The sequence below is a fragment of the Pongo abelii genome, chromosome 6 (genome assembly GCF_028885655.2).
Source record: "Pongo abelii isolate AG06213 chromosome 6, NHGRI_mPonAbe1-v2.0_pri, whole genome shotgun sequence".
Classification (NCBI taxonomy): Eukaryota; Metazoa; Chordata; class Mammalia; order Primates; family Hominidae; genus Pongo; species Pongo abelii.
In genome coordinates, this window is record NC_071991.2 from 60441343 (window position 1) to 60466272 (window position 24930).

At 42.6% G+C, this 24930-nt stretch overlaps 2 protein-coding genes across 3 annotated transcripts in view; one reads left to right on the forward strand and one right to left on the reverse strand.

Annotated features, from left to right (window-relative positions):
* Positions 1 to 612: 612 nt before the first annotated feature.
* Positions 613 to 7985, reverse strand: LOC129060357 (collagen, type I, alpha 1a). The gene is made up of 4 exons (XM_054559372.2): positions 7919 to 7985; positions 4925 to 5043; positions 1436 to 4306; positions 613 to 1329 (listed from the first exon to the last, which is right to left on the reverse strand). The coding sequence occupies exons 1-3, from the start codon at positions 7983 to 7985 to the stop codon at positions 3461 to 3463; spliced, it is 1032 nt and encodes a 343-aa protein (XP_054415347.2). The 3' UTR covers positions 613 to 1329; positions 1436 to 3460.
* GSDME (gasdermin E) overlaps positions 3544 to 24930 on the forward strand; it is a 61449-nt gene continuing 40062 nt past the window's right edge. The window contains exons 1-3 of one of the 2 annotated variants that reach the window (XM_054559371.2): positions 3544 to 3824; positions 11798 to 12027; positions 16728 to 16920. In XM_054559371.2, the coding sequence (XP_054415346.1) occupies positions 11817 to 12027; positions 16728 to 16920 (404 nt within the window). In that variant the 5' untranslated portion in view covers positions 3544 to 3824; positions 11798 to 11816. Of the gene's footprint in view, positions 3825 to 4001; positions 4165 to 11797; positions 12028 to 16727; positions 16921 to 24930 lie in introns of those variants that run through there. The other variant, XM_024249867.3, reaches the window with a different exon arrangement.

Sequence of the window (24930 nt, forward strand, 5' to 3'; positions counted from 1 at the left end):
GTGATTAGGTCATGAGGTGGATCCCTCATCAATGGGGTTAGTGCCCTTATAAGAGACCCAGGGAGCTTGTTTTGTTTGTTCTTTCCTTCCACCAGGTGAGGACACATTGAGAAGTCACTATCTATGAACTAGGAAGCAGGATCTCACCAGATATCGAATCTGCTGATGCCTTCATCTTGGACTTCTCAGCCTCCAGAACTGTGAGAAATAAAGGTCTATTGTTTATAAGCCACTCAGTCTATGGTATTTTATTACAGCATCCCGAATGGGCAAAGACGTGGGTGAAGTTATCCAGGACCCTCCAAACCAGGCCATTCACCTTCACCAGCTAAATTCCAGTGAGTGACCCCAGTCAGTGCACAAGGAACAGAGGAGTCACTCAGCTGAGCCCTGCTCAAAGCCCTAACCTACAAAATTGTGATATGTAATAAAGTGGTTGTTGTTTCAAGCCACTAAGTTTTGGGGTAGTTTGTTATACAGCAGTTGATAATTCGGACAGCAAATTATTCCACATTTCCTTGTTTGTCCAATAATATTTGCATTGAGACTTTTGATTTTGACAATATTGGTTGATCATTTGCTAGCTGCCAAGTAATTTCAGTTCTTCTCCTATCTGTATCCATGCCTTGCAATTGAATAAGAGAAGGTTGGGACACCAAGAGAAACCGATTTAATTCTTTATAGAAGTTAAAGCTTTAACCCTCTATAAAGCTTTTTATTTTAAAGCAGTAATTAGTAATATGCATTGGCAATACAGTCTCCAGTTTAAAAAGCACTTTTGGGATTTAGGGAAGTAAATGAAATCAGTTTTAAAATATATATCAATGTATGCCAAATTTTATTTTAATTTATGTTAGTAGCTATGTTCCTCTGGGAAGCAATCAATATGGTAAAAGGCAAAATTATGCATATGTGAAAAATGTAGGCTTAATTTAAAGCCAACTTTAGCTGAAAAGTAATTAATAAAGGCAAGGAAACTAATTTTTATTGAGTGCTACTATGGGCTGAGTACTTTATATAATCTCATGACAATGTTATAAGTAATTTTTAAATGGGAAGTTATACAATTTGCCTAAAGTCACTCAGCTGGTAAGTGGTAGGCTGGATTCTACCCAAATCTGATGGATCCAAAGTCTGTGTTTTTCTCCTTTGCAGAGGTTATGCATCTGAAAGAGTCCAGGTCTCCAAACGTGGTTCTCAAAGAACTAGGAAGCAATTATGGCAGCCATGCAGAGCTGGTTTATTGGTGTGTTCATTTATGAAATAAATCCCGGTAATGAGTTTTATTGAGTTTTGCTGCCCTTTGCATATTGTTTCCTCAGCAAGAATCTAGGCATAGGGTAGGAAATACACAACACCCAATAGATGTGTTTCAGAAATTCTGTAAGTTGAATCATTGTTTATATAATGAATCTTTTTGAAAGCAGATGCTTACCATCATCATTAGGACCACTCCAATTGATCTCCTGTGAGATTTTCTTTCCATATCCCTCCATTTCCTCAAAGGGAATATATCTGTATGGAATAAGAAGATTGGAGTTCCACGTTTTCTTTTTATTTACTTTTTTCCAATTGGGCTAAAAGTTTCCATGTTGTATATGTTCATCTGAAATCTTCAAATACTCTATTTAACAATAATAATAAGCACAACTATTTTTTTAAAAAAGTTATGGCTGTGCCAGAACCTTTTCATCCCCCCACCATTGGACAGGGAGAGCAGCAGACTGGGGTCAGGTGAGATCTTGAACACAAGTCATCCCTCTCTCCCAACACAGACCATGCTCCTACACTGCTTGGGTGGGGGGACCCCCACTGCACTTCCTATTTTCTGTTCTGGAGAGTCTACCCTATGGTGGGTTAAAACTCAGATGGTGCTGAACAACCTGGGTTAAAATCGTGGCTCTGTCTCTTCCCAGCTGTGTGAGCATTCCAGTTTGTGCCTCAATTCCCTCATTTGTAACTCGAAACTCCCAAATAGTTGTAAGGATTAAATGAGCCAATCATTGCATGTAATGTACTCAGAAGCATGCTTGGTGACAGTAGACAGAAAGTGCTACATAAATAATAGCAGCTGATATTATTACTGTCTTCCTCGGGCATTTAATTAAAAGACTAGACAGGACAAAAAAAAAGAGTGACGGAATTTGAAGCCACTTAGTAACTGTTGCATCAAAAAGTTCACCCACTCTGAATTACAAGTGGTAACTATCTAGATAGAGGACTGGGGCTTTTTGGGGTGGGAACCTGATGAGTATGCTGTTTATGAGGCTATTCTTAAGGTCAGTACCCTAGGTGGGGATGCAATAATCTCTGACAACAAGCCAGAGTCATCACCATATAATTTTATGAAGATAGAGAACTAATAGCATAGATGAAAAGTCTCTTGACAGGGCTGGGATTCTTTCTTTCGTCCAACATCTCATCACATTAGCAAATCAGGGGCCTACCACCATGGACCATTTCGAACCACTCCTTCATCCAACAACCACTAATTGTGCACCTATTTTGCGCTAGGTACTGCAAGGATGTGTACAGCCCCACAGTCTAGGTGGAGAAACTAACAAAAGGATTCATTTCTTAATTCAACAATTATTTACTGGATAGCTACCATGTGTCAAATCCTAAACTAGGTGCTGGGCATAGGGAACAAAACAGACCAGCTGCCCTCATGCTGCTGACATTTTACAGGAGAGGATAATACATGAAATAAGTAAGAGGCACACAGTCTATCAGATGGTGGTGAATGCAAAGAGAAAAATAAAGCAGAGGAGGAACTAGGAGGTGTTCCCGTGGGTGGGTGGGCAGCACTTTTAATTTGGATAGTCAGGAAAGGCTTTACAGTGAGGTGGATAATTGCAATCTAGAGATATGTTTAAAGCATAGGGGGGCCCAAGGGAAAGCGCTGCCGGGCTTCTCTACCTGCCCTCCCCGAACAGCCTTGAAGACAGCCACACAACTCCATACTGTGTGAGCTCTCGCAGGGCAGAAATTTCATTTTCTCTTACTCCTTGCTCTTAGCTTAGTAGAGAGCATTGCACAGTGAAGATGATATACTGACTGAAAGTGTCACTGAGCAATGGGCTCATAACCTGAGGCACACAGAAACCAAACTGTGGCACAGGCTTTTGAGAAAAGAAAAACCTCTATTGCCAGTCAACTGGCAAGGAGACAAGAGGCAAAACTCAAATCTGCCTTCTGGACCTGGGGGCGGGTCAGGCGTTTTTGGCATTTCTAACCAGTCCCAGGTGATGCCAATGCAGCCTTCTGCGGGGCGCGTGGTGTTCACAATTAGAAAGCTTTCCCTCTTGCACATGCCCGGGAGATTTTGGCTCTGCCTCGCTGTAAGAACTTAAGTAATGGTTAATCGGTTTCAGCTGGTCCTAATGTTACAAAAAGAGCTAATATTTAAGTCAGTTCAGAAAGCAATGTTTGAGCACCAGCTATGCTTAGATTCCCTCGTTCAGTATTCTTTGAGCACCCAGTGTGTGAGAGCGCCTGGTTTTGCCCTCAAGGAGCTTAGAGTGGAGTTTACATGAATGAATCGCTGATGAGCGGCAGGCCTAAGTGTGAGCACTGCCGCACCACACACCCAGATACTACTCCAGGCACGGGCATTAGGGGCTCCCACAGGCTGGACAGGCCTTGGACTTTCCTGGTTGAACCGTGAAGCCGCGGTGTCAGTCCACACTCCAATGTGGGTGGCGGGTCCGGCCCCGCGAGGAGGCGCCGCTCTCAAACCCCACGGTCCCGCGCAGCGAGGAGGCGAGGCGGCCGCGGAAGGCAGGCGCAGCCCACTCTTCCCGAGAGGTCCCGACATCTCCCGGGTGAGTCCCGAAAAGTGCGCGGGGACTCCGGCCGAGCCCTGGGCCGTCAGCAGCCAGGCTCCCAGAGAGTCGCACGAAGGAGGGGCAGCGGCTCTCTCCGGGGCTTCTGGAAGGTCTGCCCCGGGCCCGCCGCCGCTGCAGCCCCCGCCCCGCGCCCCTCCCGCAGCCTCCGGCGGCCAGTCCCGTGGCTCTGGGGCGCCCGGACCGAGCAAAGGTCCCGGCGGGCGGGCCCTCTCTCCGCCCTCCCCGAGCGCCCGCCCCCCGCCGGCCCAGCGCAGGCTCCTCCGAGTCCGCCAGCGCAGGGGGCGCGGCTGCCGGAGACCCAGCAGCGGGCGCGCGGGTAAGTGCGCGGCGGGCGCGGGCTGCGGGATCCGCTCCGGGCTCCACTCCGGCTCCTCTTTGGTGTGTTTGGGTGTCCCGGGCCGGGGGCAGCCGAGGCCGCGCGGTGCTTTCTCTCTGGGACACCCTCCCCTCGCTCCTTCCTAGGGGAGACGAATCGATTGGCTGCCCGGCCGCTGGAACGGCAGGTCCCGTCGCTCCCCTCGCCTCCCGCATTCCCGGCCCGGTCCCCTCCCATCACCGCGTCCCGCCCCAACTCGCAGTCAGCATCCCCTTCCCATCCTCTCCCCGTCCCCGCTGCCACTTCCTTCCTTGGATGTTGCAAGCGCAGCTGGTATTTTCGTTCTCCCAACCCCCCACCCGCCCTCCCCACTTGTTCATCCTTTGTCTTCCGGTCTCTCCTCTGGGCGCTGCGGAGGCTCTCCCGGCTCGGGGGCTCTCCCGGCTCGGGGGCGTGTGTGCAGGGAGGCGGGCCGCGGAGCAGATACGGAGTTCAGTCTCTCTGGACGGAAAAAAGTCCCCATCCACCTTGCTCCAGTATCTAGAAGGCCCCTAGCTTGGGGAGGAGGCCAAGCCCCAGTCGGTGTGCCCGGCATGCGCTGGAATGGCTCTCAACAGATGCCCGCGTGGCTTCCTTTGGTCTCCATTTGAGGACCTCTGACCCTTTCCAGAGCCGCTTGCCGTCTGCACCCCGAGGGGAAAGACTAGAGGGCACCTCTTAGAAAAGCGTTGGTTGTGGACTGAACACACCGACCACCCACTCCTCCAGAGTCTACTCTGTCTAGAATAGTGAATGGGATAGTGAAAGGGATGGATGGCTTGGGGTCGCTGTCCTCGAGACGCAGGCAGGCGGCCAAATCCAAGTGGAATGAAAGGAGTGCTGTGGGGTTGGAGAAGCAGCCGGAGAGTGAAATTGTCTTCACAATCTATCACCACCAAGCTCTTTTTCTAAAGGAGAAGTTGAGCCCAGACCATTAGGTAGATCTGAGAGAGAAAGGGCCCAGCTCCCCAGCCACGGTCCCTTGGCTAGGTTCTTTGTTATTGTTGAGAGAATGTCTCGGTCTGTCACCAAGGCTGGAGTGCAGTGGCGCTATCCTAGCTCACTGCAGCCTTGAATTCCTGGGCTCAAGGGATCCTCCCATCCACCTGTAGCTGAGACCGCAGGTGCCTGCCACCACACCGCATCTTCTCTATTCTTACCCAGACTGTCCTCTGTTACCCACTCCACTTCCCCGAAGCCTTTGCCGCCTCACTCTCCCTCTCTTTTCGAGCTCATGCCTGTCTTATGACCATCATTGCGTTCACATACCGATTTTTATTTTAGAAAGAAATGATGAAATACTAATTTGTCTTCTCATTAAAAATGAGCTCAGGTACTGGGCTGTAGGCATAGGAAGATAAAAGATGCCACCTTTGTTCTAATTTAATAGACCCAATTGCACTTTGCTATCTAGAAAACTAAAACTAATTCAAAATATGCTGAAATTGTTAACAATGAGACAAGTAGACAAGTACAGCCATGTTTTATCTCCCCAGATAGAAAGGAAATGACACATCTTCCATAGCAATGATTTTTGTTTCCACCGTAACTGAGGTTTACCTTTTCAAGGGCACTTACTTATGTTACAGAATGAATCATATGAGGCCCACATTAGAACAGAAAAAAAGCTGAACAGGGAGCCAGCAGAGTAGAGTGGTCAAGGGCACAGGCTTTGGAGTCAGGTGGACCTCGGGTGGAATCTTGGCTCAGCACTGATTCTCTATGTGATGTTCAATCCCCTCCAGTCAAAGACCTCCAGGAACACACTGACAGTTCAATAAGTTGGTTTATTTCTCCTTACAGTGAGGGACACCATGGGGAACCCTGAGATATCTCAGTAAGAGGTGTTAGGACAGAGGATTTTGGGGCATGTAGTAGGTGATTCGGGGAAAGAGGGCTTTGCTCTGAATTGGATGTGGTCAGGGAAGCAGGGGAAGTTCTGTGATTGAGTATCCTCCTAAATCTCGTCAAAAATGAGAGAAGGCCAGAGAGAGGCTATAGCTGTGATTGGTCAGGAAGCAGCAGTCACTCATCAGGACTGCTAATGATTGGAAGTGGGGTGGTATTTGATCATTTTTGTGCTTTGAACATGTTCAGGTATGATTACAGAGAAGCCTTGTTTTCATGTTGATTTATCATGACAAGAGTGGCCTTGCGTGATGTTGATGCTCTGTGACATTATTCATGGTCAGCAACACCAGGGCCTGATAGTTCCAGGCCAGCTCCCAGATGTCAGGGCTGCTTCTCTCTTTGCTGTGATCTTGGGCAAGTTACTTAACATCTTTGAACCTCAGCTTCCTCATCAGTAAAATGTGGACAATGCCTACTTCAAAGAGTTATTGTGAAGATTAAATAAGGAAATGTGTATAAAGCAGTAAGCCCCATGCCTGGAACATAGCAGGTACTCAACAAACAGTTGCTCCTTTCTTTGTCTAGAGTATTTTGATGTTGAAGTTTCTTCTCTAGAACTCTTCAAGCAGAGGCCCAGGGTTCAAACAGAGCTGCTTTTAAGAAGAATCCTGAATGGAGTGTGAGAAAGAATGAGGTTTCTCTTCTAATTCAAAAACTAGATAATTCCATGACTCTGAGTCAGTCTTAACAAGCAGTAGTGAATATAGTTATCTTCTCCTGCAGTCATTACCTTGGCAACTATTTTTAAGATTCTTTGTTCCCAGCCAGTTGGCTGTGTGCTTTGCTAACTTTGTGTCATTGTCTTGCTTTCTTGGTGTCTGCCCCCCAAGGTCTCTTCTCCAGGAGTCTGACTCGAGCTAGGATATCCTTACTGCATGTGCTTTGGCTTTTTTAGTTCTCATCTGCTTTGAGCTGGGAAGCCAGACAGACAAGTGAATAAGGACTGTTGCTAATACAACGTGTTTTTTTTTTTGTTTGTTTGTTTTTTTTTTAGACAAAGTTTCACTCTTGTTGCCCAGGCTGGAGTGTAATGGCAGGATCTCAGCTCACTGCAACCTCTGCCTCCCAGGTTCAAGTGATTCTCCTGCCTCAGCTGCCCGAGTAGCTGGGATTACTGCCTGCCACCATGTCCGGCTAATTTTTGTATTTTTAGTAGAGACCGGGTTTCACCATGTTGGGCCAGGCTGGTTTCGAACTCCTGAGCTTAGGTGATCTGCCCCACCTCGGCCTTCCAAAGTGCTGGGATTATAGGCATGAGCCACCACGCCCGGCCGCTAATATAACTTTTAAGGCTCTGTGCGAGAGCCGGTGATCTATGTAACAACTGTGAGGTGCAGTGAGTTCTTAGGCCATGAGCTATTTGAGCATGATGTCTCCTGAGGCCATTTTCATCTTCTCCCAAATTGGAGCATTGTGAAAATTTTAATCCAGAGTCTGACTTTTGGCTGAGACATGACCGTGCTTGTCTGTGTCAGGCAACTTGAGTTCTAGATCCTTCATTCATTTGGACCTGGCCATATTCTTTAATCTTTGCTGGCTGACTAGTTATCTTATGTGTTTGACAATGATGGTGGCAGTGTATTGTCCCCTAATGCTGCATGATAACCTCTGTTGTTCCTAGCCTATATTTTGGTAGATTTATTATATCAAACATTCCTGGAAATAAAGCCAAAAAAAGCAAGAATAGAAAATGAGCAAAGGATACAGTTAAATACAGAAAGCCTTTCAACAAAATAAAAGATGCTTGATTTTATTTGTATTAAAATAACACAACCTAAAACTAGGCTGAGATTCCATTTCTCACCTATCAGACTGGCAAAAATCCGAAAGTCTAATGATACACTGTTGCTAAGATGGATACTTTTGTACATTATTGGTCAGACTGCAGAATAGCACAACTCCTACAGTTACAGATGCATTTACCCATTGTTCTAGCAATCTCTTTTCTAGGGATCTACCCTTCAGATACATTTATTTGTTTATGAAGAGGACATCTGTATGGGCTATTTACTGGGGACATCTTTAATATAACAAAAATTTAGAAATAACCCAAGTGGTCAGCAACATGGGACAAGTAAAATGCACAATGATACCTCTGAATAAGGGAGTATGTGGCAGAAAGCAAGATGCTGAGCAGTGTTCAGACTCCTTTTAACTACACCTCTATAAAGAAATATGAAGGAAATATGGCTGAAGGGGAGAGGAGTGAAAGGGTTGCTGGGACCTGGGCAGGAATGGGATTTCTCAATGTGTATCCTTTACATAATTTAGATTTTTGAACCACGTAAGTATAATTCACACGTAATAGTAATAAAGAAACCTCCAACTTTAACTTCACCAGAATATTCTCAGAGTCCCATGATTAAACAGTCTGAGTCTAATAAACAAAGCAATAAATAGCCACCTCCAGTTACTCTCCTTAAAGCACCCTACCCTGCCAAGAAGGCAAATTAGCTGTTTGATGTTAGATGGAAAAAAAAACATTAAAAATTAATTTAGGAGTTTCCTTTTTTTTTTTTTTTTTTTAACCATCTAATGCCTGTGGGGGAGGATTGGTGTCTTTACAAAGGTTTCCCCACTCACAGCAGATGGGTTTTATTTTGTTTTTTAATGGCAAGCCTGATTTGGTTTCTACAGAAACCTGTGTGATCTGAAGGCAAGTGCGTGAGTGAACTTCCTTTCAGCTTGTCCCAGAAAAGAATAGGAGCCATAACAGTGGAGATCCTGACAGCAGTGGTAAACTAAAGCAGTTGTTCTGTGGCTCTTTTCCTGGACTAGCAGGATGAGTTCTCACAGGCCCTCAGGGAGACCCAGTCCCGTGTTGGGAAAGTAAATCTGTTCCTTTTGAATTCCCTCTCTTGGTAACTGACTTTTCCTTCTCATCTCCCAGCCTGCACCTGGGATATCAGCATGACACCCCAGGGAGCCTTCTTTCTTTCATCACCACCCTTCACCAAACCAGTGTCTTTTCTATCCTTATGCCACTGACATAGTCCAGAGCATTGTCATTTTTGTCCAGCTCTAATCTTGCTTCCCTGCAGTCCCTTTGCCATTTTGCTTCTAGAAGATTTTCTAAGGGATAATTCTGATCACACACCCTCCAATGGCACCTGCTTCCCTGGCTGCCCTGCAGGAGAGGCAGGACATGGACTGGGGGCCTCCCCAGCTTTGTCTCTGGCCCTTCTCCACTCTGGAATGCTGCATTCCAGTGCAAGAGTCAAGCTCAGAGCTTGACCAGTCATTCCAGTCTGTCAAAGTGGTGGACGGCAGATCAATACAACACAGTGTCTCCTGGGCCATCTCAAGCTCAGTGGTAACCCATTTGCTTGGCACTGTCTTCCCTATCCCTCCACCACCTCCTGCAAATTTTGTGCTTTCATAATGGCTGCTCCTCAGCTACAGCATCCATATAGTGCTCCTTTGCCTGGCTTACTTCTACTTAGCCTACACAATGCAGCTTGGATGTCATCGACTTCGGGAGGACTTCTGTGACAGTATGCCTCTCTCCAATGAGATTTAAATGTCTTTTTCTTGGTTCTTTCCCTGGAACAATCTCTGCCAGCAGCTAACATAAAACTAAGCTGTTTATTTGTCCATCTGGCCACCAAACTAGTAGCTCATTGAGGAGAGAAATTATCTTTTGTCTCTGTATCCTAAGTGCTTAAACACAGTGGTATAGTAGGTACTCAAGAAAAATTAGTGAATGATTCAGCTGATGATTTGGTAAATAAATAAATGAGTATTCCATTGAATGCAAGATTCTTATGCATAGCATAGTGACAGATAAATTACAGATGATAGCCTGAGCATCCTTAGTCATGCTGCTTTGCAGTTCACCTTATCAGAAAGGAACTTCCTTGCATATTTTAGAATTTTTTCCTTAAATGTTCATTCCTAGTGTTAATATACAAGAACAGGGTCAGGTAGCTACTGCTTCATAATAATCTAAGAAAAGATATTGTAGAAAAGAATCAGTGATCGATAAGACAAATGATTTCCCACACCCTAAAAGAGATTCATGTTAAAGTGGATTGAGCTAAAGTCTGAGCTTATTCTCATCTCTTAAATCCTAAGAGCTGTGTGACTATGCAACTGTGCCAAGCCCCAGAGTGCTAGCAAAAATAAAACACAGTTCTTGTGCATTAGAGCTTTTCATTTTGACCATGGATAGTTTGTAAAAATGTTATTTTCCTCTTTTTGTATGTGGTAACTTATTATACGTGTGTATATATATATTGGGCTATGTGCAATTTGTGTATTGTGAATGGTTTAGAACTGTTGCCTATGTTTCTCTTGGAGTACAGTATTTTAAAACTTGATTTATAAAAGTTTTTAAAAAATATGTTAAGCATTTTTGTTCCCTGTCATAAATGTTACAATTATTTTCTCAGTTTGCCGTTTGTCTTTCTAAAGGCCCTTCTCATCCTGCGATTGTACAAATATTTCTCTATTTTTTCTAGTACTTTCACAGTTTCATTTTTCCTCAAAGAAACCTCTTGAATTCATTGGGAATTGGCTTTATTTATGGTATGAGAGAGGAATTGAGTTTTTTTCTTTCCAGATGGTTAGCCCATTGTTCCAACAGCATTTATTAATCTATACTGCTTCTCTTGAATGTAATATTTTCCTTTTTATATCTTCCAATGTGTCTCTTCTTTTCCCCTCCTGCTAAAGTATGACTGTGCCTTTATTTTCTGGGTTAAAAAGCCATAGCTAGTTACTTTTCATTATCTGAATATGAGAAATCACACAGTGTAGAGAAAAAGCACCTTTGACCCTTCAAATAAGTAGTCATAAGTAAGCTATCTATTGTGGTAGTCAATATGTTGTTGTTCAACAAATATTCCCAGCTCTCTGCCTTTTTGAGACAAAATCTTGCACTGTCACCCAGACTGGAGTATGGTGACATGCTTATGGCTCACTGCAGTTTTGAACTCCTGGGCTCAAGCAATCCTCCCACCTCAGCCTCCCGAGTAGCTGGGACTACAACTGTGTGCCACCATACCCAGCTAATTTTTTAATTTTTAATTTGGAGTTTTGCTATGTTGCCCAGGCTGGTCTTCAGTTCCTGGACTCAGGCAATCCTCCCACCTTGGCCTCCCAAAATGCTGGGATTACAGGTGTCGCCCACCATGCCCAGCCTGCCTTCCGGATTCTTGATAAAATTGTATTTTCTTGCCCTTATTGTTGGTTGAAGCCATGTGACTAGTTCTGACAAGTTATAAACGATCTGCCTTGTGTCACTTTGGGGCCAGATCATTTAATTGCTGGTGTGAGACCTTCCAAAACTCTTTCCTGTTGGATAATGATTGACAGTGTTCAAGATGTTGGCTTTCCCTTCAGTCTGGATCCCTGAATAAGCATAGTAAACAAAACTCTCTTGTACCCCTGTATTGTGCATGTAGTATGGGCAACAAATAAACCCTTATTGTAATAAACCACTAAGATTTAGGGATTGTTTCTGAAGCACAACCTAGCATATCCAGACTGGTATATATATGTTCTTTCAATATCTCTATTTGAGTTCTTTATTATCAGCTAAAGTCAAACTAGAGGGTCTTCTAGGAAGAAGATATTCTTTCACGTGAACTGTTGTGAATAGGGAGAAATACAATAATTTTAGAGAAAAAAGCCACAAAATAGTAACTTCTTATTTGATTTTAGGATAACTTTACTTTTTCAGGTAATCTGGAGCTTTCAAAATGTTTGCCAAAGCAACAAGGAATTTTCTTAGAGAAGTTGATGCTGATGGTGACCTGATTGCAGTATCAAATCTGAATGACTCTGATAAGTTACAGCTTCTAAGTCTGGTGACAAAAAAGAAGAGATTCTGGTGCTGGCAGAGACCCAAGTACCAGTTTTTATCCCTCACCCTTGGCGATGTACTCATAGAAGATCAATTTCCGAGTCCAGGTATGTTTCCTTGGGTATATTCTATAATTAGTCTCAGAAAAGATGATTCTTTTTTTTTTTTTTTTTTTTTTTGACACGGAGTCTCTGTTGCCCAGGCTGGAGTGCAATGGCATGATCTTGGCTCATTGCAACCTCTGCCTCCCGGGTTCAAGTGATTCTCCTGCCTCAGCCTCCCGAGTAGCTGGGATTACAGGCACCCACCACCATGCCCAGCTAATTTTTGTATTTTTAGTAGAGGCAGTGTTTCACCATATTGGCCAGGCTGGTCTCAAACTCCTAACCTCAAGTGGTCCACCCACTTCAGTCTCCCAAAGTGCTGAGATTACAGGCATCAGCCACCGTGCCTGGTCGATGATTCTTCTTTAATGCATGTATTGCCTTGAGTCTAGATACTTTATAATGAATTCTCCTGTTTCTTTGCCTGTCATCTTAAAAACATATCCTTTCTTAAAATGAACAAAATTCTGCAGGCCTGACGTGACACATTATAGCTTAACCTTTTAAAAATAATTTTGCGGTTTAGTATAAAAGTAAGACATGCTTACTGTACATGTTGTGGCCACTCAGCATAAGTGGGGTGGATCACCTACCCCAAATGTGGTTTGGTGTTGAACTGATGATGCCACAAACCCATCAAGAAGGTGTGAAAATTTTTATTCACATAATGATGCTTTCTGGGGAAAGCAGGACAGTCTCTAAAGCTGGTCCAAAAATGGCCACAGAGAAGGGGATAAGGAGAAGGGCTCAGCTTTTATTGTGATTAGTGAGTGGAGATGGGCATTGGTCCCTGCATGGGGGATGGGCTTATGTGGTTTGAGCTTTCACTGACACCATGGACAGAGCACCTGGAATCTCTTATCAGCTTGTCCAGATGTGCAAAAGAAAGAGAAGGAGGAGTGGGGGCTCAGAAGCTGAGAGCAGTCAGACATCAAAAATGGGGTCAGATGTATTGTTACAGTACAGTATAAAATATAGAAAGGGATGAAGAAGAAAATTTAAAAATAAAAAATTCTACCATCATGTGTTAATTCCTATTGACACTTGGTTTGTAGCCTTTTATTTCTCTGCATCTGATTTTTAATAACGAAATTGAAGATATACTGTAGGCCGGACGTGGTGGCTCATGCCTGTAATCCCAGCACTTTGGGAGGCCAAGGCGGGTGGATTACAAGGTCAGGAGTTCAAGACTAGCCTGGCCAACATGGTGAAACCCCGTCTCTACTAAAAATATAAAAATTAGCTGGGCATGGTGGCAGGCACCTGTAATCCCAGCTACTTAGGAGGCCGAGGCAGGAGAATCGCTTGAACCCAGGCAGCAGAGTTTGCAGTGAGCCAAGATTGCACCACTGCACTCCAGCCTGGGTGACAGAGTGAGATTCCGTCTCAAAAAAAAAAAAAAAAAAAAAAAAGAAAATACACTCTATATAATTTTTATATACTCCTTATTTTTTACTTAACATTAAGTTTTCTTCTGTAGGTTTAAATATTTTTAAATACAATTTTCAACAAACACGTAATATTCCTTTGAGTGTGTGTACCCTAATTTGCTTAACCACTACAATTTACTGCTTAATAAATAATGTTGAGGCTGGGTGCAGTGGCTCACGCCTGTAATTCCAGCACTTTGGGAGGCCGAGGTGGGCGGATCGCTTGAGCCCAGGAGTTTGAGACTAGCCTGGGCAACGTGGCAAACCCCATCTCTACAAAAAATAGAAAAATTAGCCAGTCATGGTGGCATACACCTGTAGTTCCAGCTACTTGAGAGGTTGAGGTGGGAGGATCGCTTGAACCCAGGAGGTTGAGGCTCAAGTCAGCCATGATTGTGCCACTGCATTCCAGCCTGGGCAACAGAGTGAGACCCTGTCTCCAAAATAAAATAATAATAATAATAATAATGATTAATAAGTAAGGCTGCAATGAGCATTTTTATTTGCATTTTTGTTGTAGTTTTTTAGGCAACAGCTTTAGCATAAATTCTTAGAGAATTACTGGAGCAGAGGATGGAAACTTTTTGAACACTTGGTACTTACTCATTGCTACATTACTTTTTCGAATGTGGTGATATATGAAAATATCATCAGCTCTTAATTATTGGACAAAATGATGTCTGAATCCTCTTTCAGCTCTAGAATTCTCTAATTTTGTGATTGCATCTCTATTAAAGGGAAAAAGAGGTAGAGGAGATAATTTGAGTTTACAGATAATCTTCAAACTTTCTTCCAGGAAAGGATTCCAGCCAGTGCTGTCTCCAGTCAGCTCATCAGAGCTGTCACACAATAGGCAAATGAACTGATATTAATTTTACATCACCCTCCCCTTCAGGAATCTGTGTGCTTTCTGGCAGAACTTCTATCGAACGGTGAAATAACTAAATATGAAAAGGAACAAGAGGGAAAAAAACGACAAAATAGACCAGGAACTCCTGAGTAATTGGAGTTTTACTGTTCTGTGATGTGAAATGCCTCTTTTCTGGTGTCCTGAAAGATCACAAAGACTTGTGCTGGATTGGTGAGGCCAGTGGCAGTCACTGCATGTGAAGAATCCCCGAGCACGCTCATCTGGGGTCAGAGCTCATCCTGGATTCTGTGTCCTGTTGGTGTTAGGGCGGTGACGAGAAGTGTCTTCTATTTTGTCTACTGGGTAGAGTCAGGATGCTTCACCTTTGTTATTTTTTCCCACTCGCAGCCTCACTGGCATATGTGTTGCTCAGGGCTGTGAAGGGTGTAGGGTGGTGATTGGTGTTGGCAGTCCAAGTGATGGCCTGTTGGTCCCCTCATTTCTTCCCTTCCACCAACAGCAGTTGACAGCTTGATGCAGAAGTGTACACAAATGACATCTTCTTTGGAGGTGTGTCTAGAGCGGCTTTTCAGAACACAGACAAATCTTGACTGTTCCTTCCTGCTGCGGATCAAGTCTTGGGGACAGGGTTTCCAGGAGTGATAATAAGCCTAAGACCAGACCTGTGTCCTGAAGATAAAATTTCTGTCTTTGCTGTACTTTGTAGAACCTAGGACTGTCCTGTTTATTAGAAAATGATATTTCTGTGGCCTAAACACAGTGGAGAAATTGAGCCTTTGCTATGTGTGAGACTCTACCTTACATGCTTTACATGTATAAACCTGCAGCAGAACCCATCAGGTAGGTATCATTAATTATCTCCAAATTGCTCATGAAAGTCTGAGGTTCAGGGAAATGAATATTACCCAAATTCTCCCGGTTAGTAATATTAGAGTAGGGATAGAATCCTAACCTCTTTATCTCTGCTCTGCCCTTCTTCCCAAGGCATTGCCCAAAATGTTTGTTTTCCATGAGATATGAACAGAAAAAGTCCCTGAATAGGATAAATTTTTACACCATTCTTATTTTTGGGCTGGTGGTACAGGAGATGATTCTCTGTTTTATAAATCTCAAAGGTGATTAAATGGTGATTACTTCTGATAACCCTGGTTGAGGAGTGGGTTTTCTTGATTGCAGTGGAAGAAGTGTAGGTGAAGTATGGGTGTTGGGGCAGTGAGTGGTTGGAAAGAAGCCTTTCAGACTGCCAGTGGGTTTGAATCCCTTGTGAAGTGCAGCCGGGAGCCCAGGAGAGCCTTGGGTCAGGACAATGGAAAAGGCCAAGTGTGAAGTTCCTAGTGGACTCTTAATGTCTCCTTACCAAATGGTGATGATGGAGACTATTTTTAAAATTATTATTTTTATTTATTATTTTTATATTTTCTTAGAGATAAGGTGTTGCTCTGTTACCCAGGCTGGCGTGCAGTGGCATGATCATTGCTCACTTGTAACCTTGTACTCCTGGGTTCAGGTGATCCTCTCACCTCAGCCTCCAGGGTAGCTGGTGTTGCCCAGGTTGGTCTTGAACTTCTGACCTCAAGGGATCCTCCTGCCTCAGCCTTCTAAGTTGCTGGGATTACAAATGTGAGCCACCACACAGAGACTATTTTTAGGGTGGTTTTTGTTTGGATTACAAAAGAGAATAGTAGAAACCTGGAGATGTGAGAAGGCTGACAGTTCAGATATGAGATCAGACATTTATCATTTTAAAAAGGGCATGTCCACTGACCTTATCAGGAAGTCAGAGATGAGGAATTGTATGATGAGGAATTGAATGACTGGGTAGAGGTCAGAGAGAGAATCATAAATATGGCAAGGGAATAATTTGATTGGAGATGGTAATAAGGGCCGGAGATTGTTTTCCAAGACTCGTGGGTGGGTAGACAAGATGCCCCCAGAGAGGCCTAGGTGGCCAAGGAAGGCCATCCTCTCGCGGTGCATCCAGAATAGGGGATGCTGTTTTCTCTCTGTTTAGGTGTCTTCTTTGTCTAGTCCCTTTCAGTCTTCACCCTGGAAAAGTACACATTTAAAATGGCCTGTTGATCCACCTGGATAGTGGTTAAATTGGCACTAACTTTATTCATTAGTCCTTTGTGTGCACCTTTCTATACATATTGGGATTGAAAACCAATGAAAGAGAAAAGCTTCTAGTGGAGCCCTGGTCACTGGTCCACTGTGTGCCCATGGTCCATACACACACACACACACATGTGCTGCCCACACACACAGCATGGCTGCCGGCTTTCCATCTGAGTGCCAGCCTTCTGCTTTCCGGGGCTCTGCACAGGCTTGGAAAGCTAAATGACCCAAGACACCTTGGTGGCCTTATCATCATTAGCTTCCTCTGCTCATCTCCTCCATTCCAGTGGTCGTGGAGTCGGACTTTGTGAAATACGAGGGCAAGTTTGCAAACCACGTGAGTGGAACCCTGGAGACCGCACTGGGGAAGGTCAAGCTGAACCTGGGGGGCAGCAGCTGCGTGGAGAGCCAGTCTTCGTTTGGAACCCTGAGGAAGCAGGAGGTGGATTTGCAGCAGCTCATCAGAGACTCTGCCGAGAGGTAAGAAGACTTTTGTTTGGCATTTTGGATTTTGACACATCTCACATTTAAAGGTCATTCAGTTGGACCTTTGTTAAAAGGGCGACAGATTTGATCTCTGCTGATCAATAAACGTGTATTGAATGCGCTTGTGTTGAAATTTCATGAGGAGCACATTCTTTAGTCTGGAATTGCTTGACTGTTCTTAGCCTGAGGCGGGGAGACTTGGGAAGCACTTTCAAAGGATGTTACTTCAGGCAAATATGTACTTCCTTCAATCACATGATTTATAAAATGCCAACGGTGAAAATGCTCAGTCCTGCATTTTTGAATATTAATTTTAGAAGCCAGGAAGTCATGACCCCCCTCTGGCTCTGTAATTTTCTGATGAAAAAAAGAAGAAAGCAAGCGAGAGGCACGTAAAACAGTTCAAAAATAAGAGCTCTTTTCAGTCTTTGAAGTCTTGAAGAAAACCCCACATTTATTCATTGTTTGGCTTTTGGTAAATACATCTTACCACAGTATAGCTCATCATTATTCTTACCTTATGTTTATTCAACATTCAAAAAATAATTGTATCAAGTGCATCCTATGTGCCATGTACTGTTCTACATTCTGGGGAGGCTGCAGAGAGCAAAATGCCCAAATGTCTGCCTTGCATTCTAGTGAGGAGAGATACCAAATGTACAACTAAAGTAAAATGTGCAGTAGGTTGATGGGAATCAGCAGCAGTGAGAGGGGCTAGGATGTGCTAGGAATGGGGGCTACGAACTTAGAAAGTATGGCCAGAAGAAGGTGTCATGGAGAAGCCGGCATTAGGGCAAAGCTCTGCAGGAGGGGAGGGAAGGCACGGGGACATCTGGGCAGGACGCTGTGGGCAGTGGCCAGGGTGGCCTGTGCCCAGTGAGCGAGGGGAGGGCAGGAAAGGAGAGTCGGAGGAGCTGAAAGGGGTGGGGCACCAAGTCCCACAGGACCTTGAAGCCCACTGGAAAGCCTCACACTTACTGAGAGCCAGTGGAGGGTTCTGGGCAGGGAAGGGGTGTAATCTGATGTAATTTTTAGAAGGATCATTCTGGCTGCTGAGTTGAGAAGAGACTGGATGGGCAGCAGCAGGGAGGTTCAGTTGAGAAGTGATTGCAGTAATTCAGCGGGGATGGTATTTCAGTTTGTACAGTAACGTGTGCATTTTCCTGTGTAATTTTATTGCCCTTTATTCTTTTAAAGCAAAAATTCAAATCCAAATAAATTAAGAGAAAATTCACTTGTATCTAAGTATGGCTGGCTTATTTCATCTTTTGCAACATTTTAAAGATTATATGGAATATTAAATAAGTGCTCATTCCACAAAATTATGTTTAAAAATTAATAGAAAATACGATAAAACCCACATAGCATTAGGTGGGTGGATTTTGTACAGACATTGAGGGTGCCTAGGCAGCTGCCGTCTTCAAGTCCCAAGCCCCTCTCCAGTAACCGCCCATGCTTACTGGATCTGAAGGACCGTGGCTGTGTGTTTACTGCCTACTGGCACTTTCTAGGACTCCAAGACCACACAAAGCTCTGACTCCACCAGGGGTTCCCTTTTGGTCAGATAATTTGAAGTTCTCTCTGGTAGCACCAGGTAGAAGGGACAGCTGCCTCTGTCTCTGGCAGTCATGATCTTTATTTTCCTTTCTCTACAGCTTTTCTTTGCTAGAGTCCCATTTTCCTTCTCAGCTGCAATTGTTGGGACACACTAGAAACGTATTTGATATTTATCTGAAATGAAAATTTAACTGGATGTCTTACATTTTCATTTGCTATGTCTGGTGGCACTGGGGAAGGGGAAAAGGGAAGCGAGGGTGTCCAGAGCATCTTCTCTGCTCCCTCAGTCTCACACAACCCTCTCTAGCTTAGCTGCACTTTATAGTCTCGTTATTTCTATTTCAAGAAGCACAGTTTGGCAATGTCCTATAATCACATTTCTCAATATAGGTTTTTAAACACCCTTCATTATTCAGGTGTAGAAGCTCTTCCAAAAGGAAGCATATGAGGAGGGTCACTGAGAAGAGATGGGAGAAAACATTCCGGAGAGAAAGAAGCCAGAGCCAACAGTTCTGAGTGGAGGAAGGGGGAGTGGGGGAGGGGTAGGAAAAGAGCATCCGCAGAGCACCTACTGCGTGCCAGGCACTTTATATGTAGCCTCTCCTTAACTCTGCACAGCCATCTCCTTTTACACTTAATGGCACCAAGGCTCAGGAAGGAGAAATAACTTGTTCCCAGACACAGAGCTCAATTTGGATGTTGGTGCTGGGATTCAACTCGGGATTTTCTGGCTCCAAAGCTCCTGTTCTTTCCTCTAAATCATGTAAAAGTCGTTAAAATGATAGCACAGAATGTAAAGGCCGAGGCATGAACCCGCCTCCCTAGGGAGGATACCTGGTGGGTGAATCATGGAATAGAAACTATCCTGAGCAGGCATATGTGCATAGCGAGGCCTGCTCACCTGGAAGTGCCTGGACACAGGGATGAGATCACTTGGACTCGGGAGTCCTATTACTTGTAGCGGTGATGGGGGAAGGGATGCCCTGGGGAGTGGTGCCACCAGAAGCATGATAAAGAATAAATACAAGGACTAGAAACCAAAGAGGAGTTTTATCACAGAATCACCTCACCCTTGTTAGGCTGCTAGGAGGACAAGGTGGACTATAGGGGAGGGGGGAGGACAGGGGCGGGAAGGGAAGACTTCTGCTCTTGGCATGGAGCTCAGTAAAGCTAACATTCTTGTTACTTCATGCTGGAGTAATAAATTCTTATCCACGTTGTCTGCCTGTCTTTGGACTCCCCATAACATCATTGGGATTGATAAGGCATTGTTGATACATGCGTGGCCTTGGGAGTGGCAGTTCGTGATGCTTAAGGACTGTACATTCCCGAGGGCTTATTTACAGTCACTTTTATTTCAGGTCATTTAGATAAGTTGTCATCTGCATACAAGTTATTTTAGGCCTCAAAAATCAGAATATTAGCTTTATTGTCTATGAAATGTGTGCACATATCAAAAACAAACTTTGTCCTTGAAAAAACAAGCCTGTGCTGGGCAGGAAGGCATTCCACAGAAATTAACCTTCCGGATACCTGGAGCTGACCCCTTTGAATGCAATCTCTATGCAGATCTTAGCATTCTTGATGGAAACCATTCTAAGATATGTCACCTACTTTTTTTTTTTTTAATGGAGAATAACATTTATTGAGTCTTTTTCATAGTGACTCGGATTCGTGTGATAAGCTCTTTCATTTTTGTGTTTAATAAACTCTTTCATTATTATTCTGTAATACGCTTTTCATTTGTCTGCCTTGTTTTCTGTGGTCAGCTGCCATTTGTCACTACCGTAAGTATAAAAGCCACAGCCCATCCCACCTCTGCCACCAGCTTGTTGCTTCTAATTTCCTAGGGTCTGGTAAGTTTATTCCTGGTCAATAACTTAGGTCGACTTGGTAAGCCATTTCTGCCCTTGGGTTCAGTTTCCCCAGCTGTAGGTGAGGTAGTTGGACTAGATGATCTCTGAAGGCTTTCTCCTGGCTGAATGTCTGGAAGTGAGTGGACTCTGGAGCGCGCACACCTATCAGCTCCCTCCCCGGAGTTCTGGGCCTCAGTCCCCGCTGTTTTCCAGAGACCATGCTACGTTGTGCTTTCCTGGCTATTTGGGGATTAAGGAGGGTGTTACCATAAAGGCATATCCCACTTTTATTCTTCATCATATTGTAAAGGGAATTTTGGTAAAGCAGATTACATTTTTCTGTGCACATACAGTAATGAGAAGTTTGGTTCTTTATTAGGAATTCCAAATTAAATAAATTATATGAAACCAGTATATTAAAGCAATGTTATGACCATGATAAATCTTCATAATTAAAATGTTTTAAAGTTACACTGAATATATATATATATACATATATTTACATAAATATATATACATACATTTATGGGATATATAACATTTTTTAATGAGGAATTTTTTAATGGGAAAATATATCTCATGAGATGTTTTGATACAGGTATACAATGTATAATAATCACATCATGTAAAATGGGGTATCCATCACCTCAGGCATTTATCCCTTGTGTTACAAGCAATCCAATTATAAAGTTTTAGTTATTTTAAAATATACAATTATTATTGGCTTTAGGTATCCTAAAGTTATGCTATCAAATACTAGATTTTATTCATTCTTTAGGTATCCTAAAGTTATGTTATCAAATACTAGATCTTATTCATTCTTTCTATTTTTATTGTACCCATTAACTATCCTCGCATCCCCCTACCACTCTCCCACTACCCTTCCCAGCCTCTGGTAACCATCCCTCTACTTTCTATCTCCATGAGGTCAATTGTTTTAATTTTTAGTTCAACAAATAAATAAGAACATGTGAAGTTTATCTTTCTGTGCCTAGTTTATTTTGTTTAACATAATGACCTCCAGTTCCATCCCTGTTGTTGCAAATGACAGGATCTTATCCTTTTTTTTTTTGAGACGGACTCTTGCTCTGTCACCCAGGCTGGAGTGCAGTGGTATAATCTTGGCTCACTGCAACCTCCGCCTCCCAGGGTCAAGCAGTTCTCCAGCCTCAGCTTCCCGAGTAGCTGGGATTACAGGCACCCGTCACCAAACCTGGCTAATTTTTGTATTTTTAGTAGAGATGAGGTTTCACCATATTGGCCAGGCTGGTCTTGAACTCCTGACCTCGTGATCTGCCTGCCTTAGCCTCCCAAACTGCTGGGATTACGGGCGTGAGCCACTGCGCCCAGCCCAGTATCTTACTCTTTTTTTTTATGACTAAATAGTACTCTATCGTGTATATTTACCACATTTTCTTTATTCATCTATTGAGGATTAGGTTGTTTCCAAATTTTGACTATTGTGACTAGTGCTGCAATAAATGTAGGAGTGCAGATAGCTCCTCAGTATACTGATTTCCTTTCTTTTGGGTACATATCCAGCAGTTGGATTGCTGGATAGTATGGTAGCTCTATTTTTAGTTTTTTGAGGAATCTCCAAACTGTTCTTCATAGTGTACTAATTTACATTACATTCCCACCAGCAGTGTACAGGCATTCCCTTTTTTTCCACATTCTTATCAGCAGTTTTTATTGCCTGTCTTTTGGATAAAAGCCATTTTAACCAGGGTGAGGTGATCACTCATTGTAGTTTTGATTTGCATTTCCCTGATGATCAGTGATGTTGAGCACATTTTCATATGCCTGTCTGACATTTGTATGTCGTCTTTTGAGAAATGTCTATTTAGATCTTTTGCCCATTTTTAACAGGATTATTAGATGTTTTTTCCTACAGTTGTTTGAGCCCCTTTTATATTCTGGTTATTAATCTCTTGTCACATGGGTAGTGTACAAATATTTTATCCCATTCTGTGAGTTGTCTCTTCATTTTGTTGATTGTTTCATTGCTGTGCAGAAGTTTTTAACTTGATATGATTCCATTTGTCCATTTTTGCTTTAGTGTTTTGTGTCTGTGGGATGTTGCTCAAGAAATCTTTGCCCAGTTCAGTGTCCTAGAGAGTTTCCCTCGTGTTTTCTTATAGTAGTTTCATAGTTTGAGGTCTTAGATTTAAGTGTTTAATCCATTTTGATTTGGTTTTTGTATATGGTGAGAGATAGGGTCTATCTTTCATTCTTCTGCATAGGGATATACAGTTTTCTCAGCACCATTTATTGAAGAGGCTATCCTTTCCCCAATGTATGCTCTTGGCACCTTTATTGAAAATGAGTTCACCATACATGTATGGATTTGTTTCCGGATTCTCCATCCCATTCCATTGGTCTATATTTTTGTTTATATGCCATTACCATAGTGTTTTAATGACTATAGCTCTGCAGTATAATTTGAAAGTCAGGTAATGTGATTCATCCAGCTTTGTTCTTTTTGCTCAAGGTAGCTTTGGCTATTCTGCATCTTTTGTGGTTCCACATAAATTTTAGGGTAGTTTTTTTTCTATTGCTGTGAAGAACATCATTGGTATTTTGTAGGGATTGCATTGAATCTCTACAAAGTCTAGATTACTTTGAGTAGTATGGACATTTTAACAATATTTATTCTTCTGATCCATGAATATGGAATATCTTTCCATGTTTTTTGTGTCCTCTTCAATTTCTTTCATCAGTGTTTTATAGTTTTCATTGTAGAAATTTTTCACTTCTTTGGTTAATTTGTAGATATTTAATTTTATTTGTAGCTATTGTAAATGGGATTATTTCCTTGATTTCTTTTTCAGATTGTTCTCTGTTGTCCTATAGACATGCTACTGATTTTTGTATGTTGATTTTATATCCTACAACTTTAGTGAATTTGTTTATTGGTTCTAATAGTTTTTTGGTGGAGTCTTTAAGTTTTTCCAAATATAAGATCATGTTTTCTGCAAACAAGGATCATTTGACTTCTTCCTTTCCAATTTGAATGCCTTTATTCTTTCTCTTGTCTGATTGCCCTAGCTAGGACTTCGAGTACTATGGTGAATAACAGTGGTGAAAGTGGGCATCCTTGTTGTGTTCCAGATCCTAGAGGAAAGGCTTTCAGTTTTTCCCCATTTCAGTATGATACTAGCTGGTTGGTCTATCATATATGGCTTTTATTGTGGAGCTATGTTCCTTCTGTGTGCAGTTTTTTTATCTTGAAGGGATGTTGAATTTTATCAGATGCTTTTTCAGCATCAGTTGAAATAATCAAATGGTTTTTGTTCTTCATTTTGTTGATATAATGTGTCACACTGATTGATTTGCATATGTTGAAGCATCCTTCCATCCCTGGGATACATCTCACTTGGTCATGATAAATTATCTTTTTAATGTATTGTTGAATTCATTTTGTTAGTATTTTGTTGAGGATTTTTGCACACTGCTTGTCAGCAATACTGGCCTGTAGTTTTCTTTTTTTTTTTTTTTGATGTGTCTTTGTCTGGTTTTGGTATCAGGGTAATACTGGCCTTGTAAAGTGAGTTTGAAAGTATTCCCTCCTTCTCTGTTTTTTGGAATAGTTTGAGTAGGATTGGTATTCATTCTTTTTTAAATGTTTGGTAACATTCAGCAGTGAAGCCATCAGGTTTTTCCTGGCTTTTCTTTTCTGGGAGACTTTATTTTGGCTTTGATCCCATTGTTTTTTTGTTATTTTGGCTTTGATCCCATTTCTTCACGGTTCAATCTGGGTAGGTTTTGTGTCTAGGAATTTATTCATTTCTTCTAGGTTTTCCAATTTATTGGTGTATAGTTACTCATAGTAGCCTCTAATGATCCTTTGAATTTCTGTAGTATTAATGTAATGTCTCTTTTCTCATTTCTGATTTTATTTATTTGGGTCTTCTCTTTTTTTCTTAGTCTGGCTAAAGGTTTGTCAACTTCATTTATCTTTTTAAAAAAACAAACTTTTGTTTCATTTATTTATTTATTTATTTATTATTATTATACTTTAGGTTTTATGGTACATGTGCGCAATGTGCAGGTTAGTTACATATGTATACATGTGCCATGCTGGTGCGCTGCACCCACCAACTCGTCATCTAGCATTAGGTATATCTCCCAATGCTATCCCTCCCCTCTCCCTCCACCCCACAACAGTCCCCAAATTGTGATGTTCCCCTTCCTGTGTCCATGTGTTCTCATTGTTCAATTCCCACCTATGAGTGAGAATATGCGGTGTTTCGTTTTTTGTTCTTGCGATAGTTTACTGAGAATGATGATTTCCAATTTCATCCATGTCCCTACAAAGGACATGAACTCATCATTTTTTATGGCTGCATAGTATTCCATGGTGTATATGTGCCACATTTTCTTAATCCAGTCTATCATTGTTGGACATTTGGGTTGGTTCCAAGTCTTTGCTATTGTGAATAATGCCTCAATAAACATGTGTGCATGTGTCTTTATAGCAGCATAATTTATAGTCCTTTGGGTATATACCCAGTAATGGGATGGCTGGGTCAAATGGAATTTCTAGTTTTAGATCCCTGAGGAATCGCCACACTGACTTCCATAAGGATTG

What these genes read in the sequence shown, in the direction of transcription:
- LOC129060357 (XM_054559372.2), bottom strand. Translation starts at nt 7,985, where the DNA reads ATGTACAAAAGTATCCATCTTAGCAACAGTGTATCATTAGACTTTCGG. An exon ending in GATTTTTGCCAGTCTGATAG is followed by an intron (nt 5,044 to 7,918) that starts GTGAGAAATGGA and finishes CCAACCCCACAG; the next exon opens with CACTCCTTTCATTCCACTTG. An exon ending in ACAGAGTAGACTCTGGAGGA is followed by an intron (nt 4,307 to 4,924) that starts GTGGGTGGTCGG and finishes CGTCTCCCCTAG; the next exon opens with GAAGGAGCGAGGGGAGGGTG.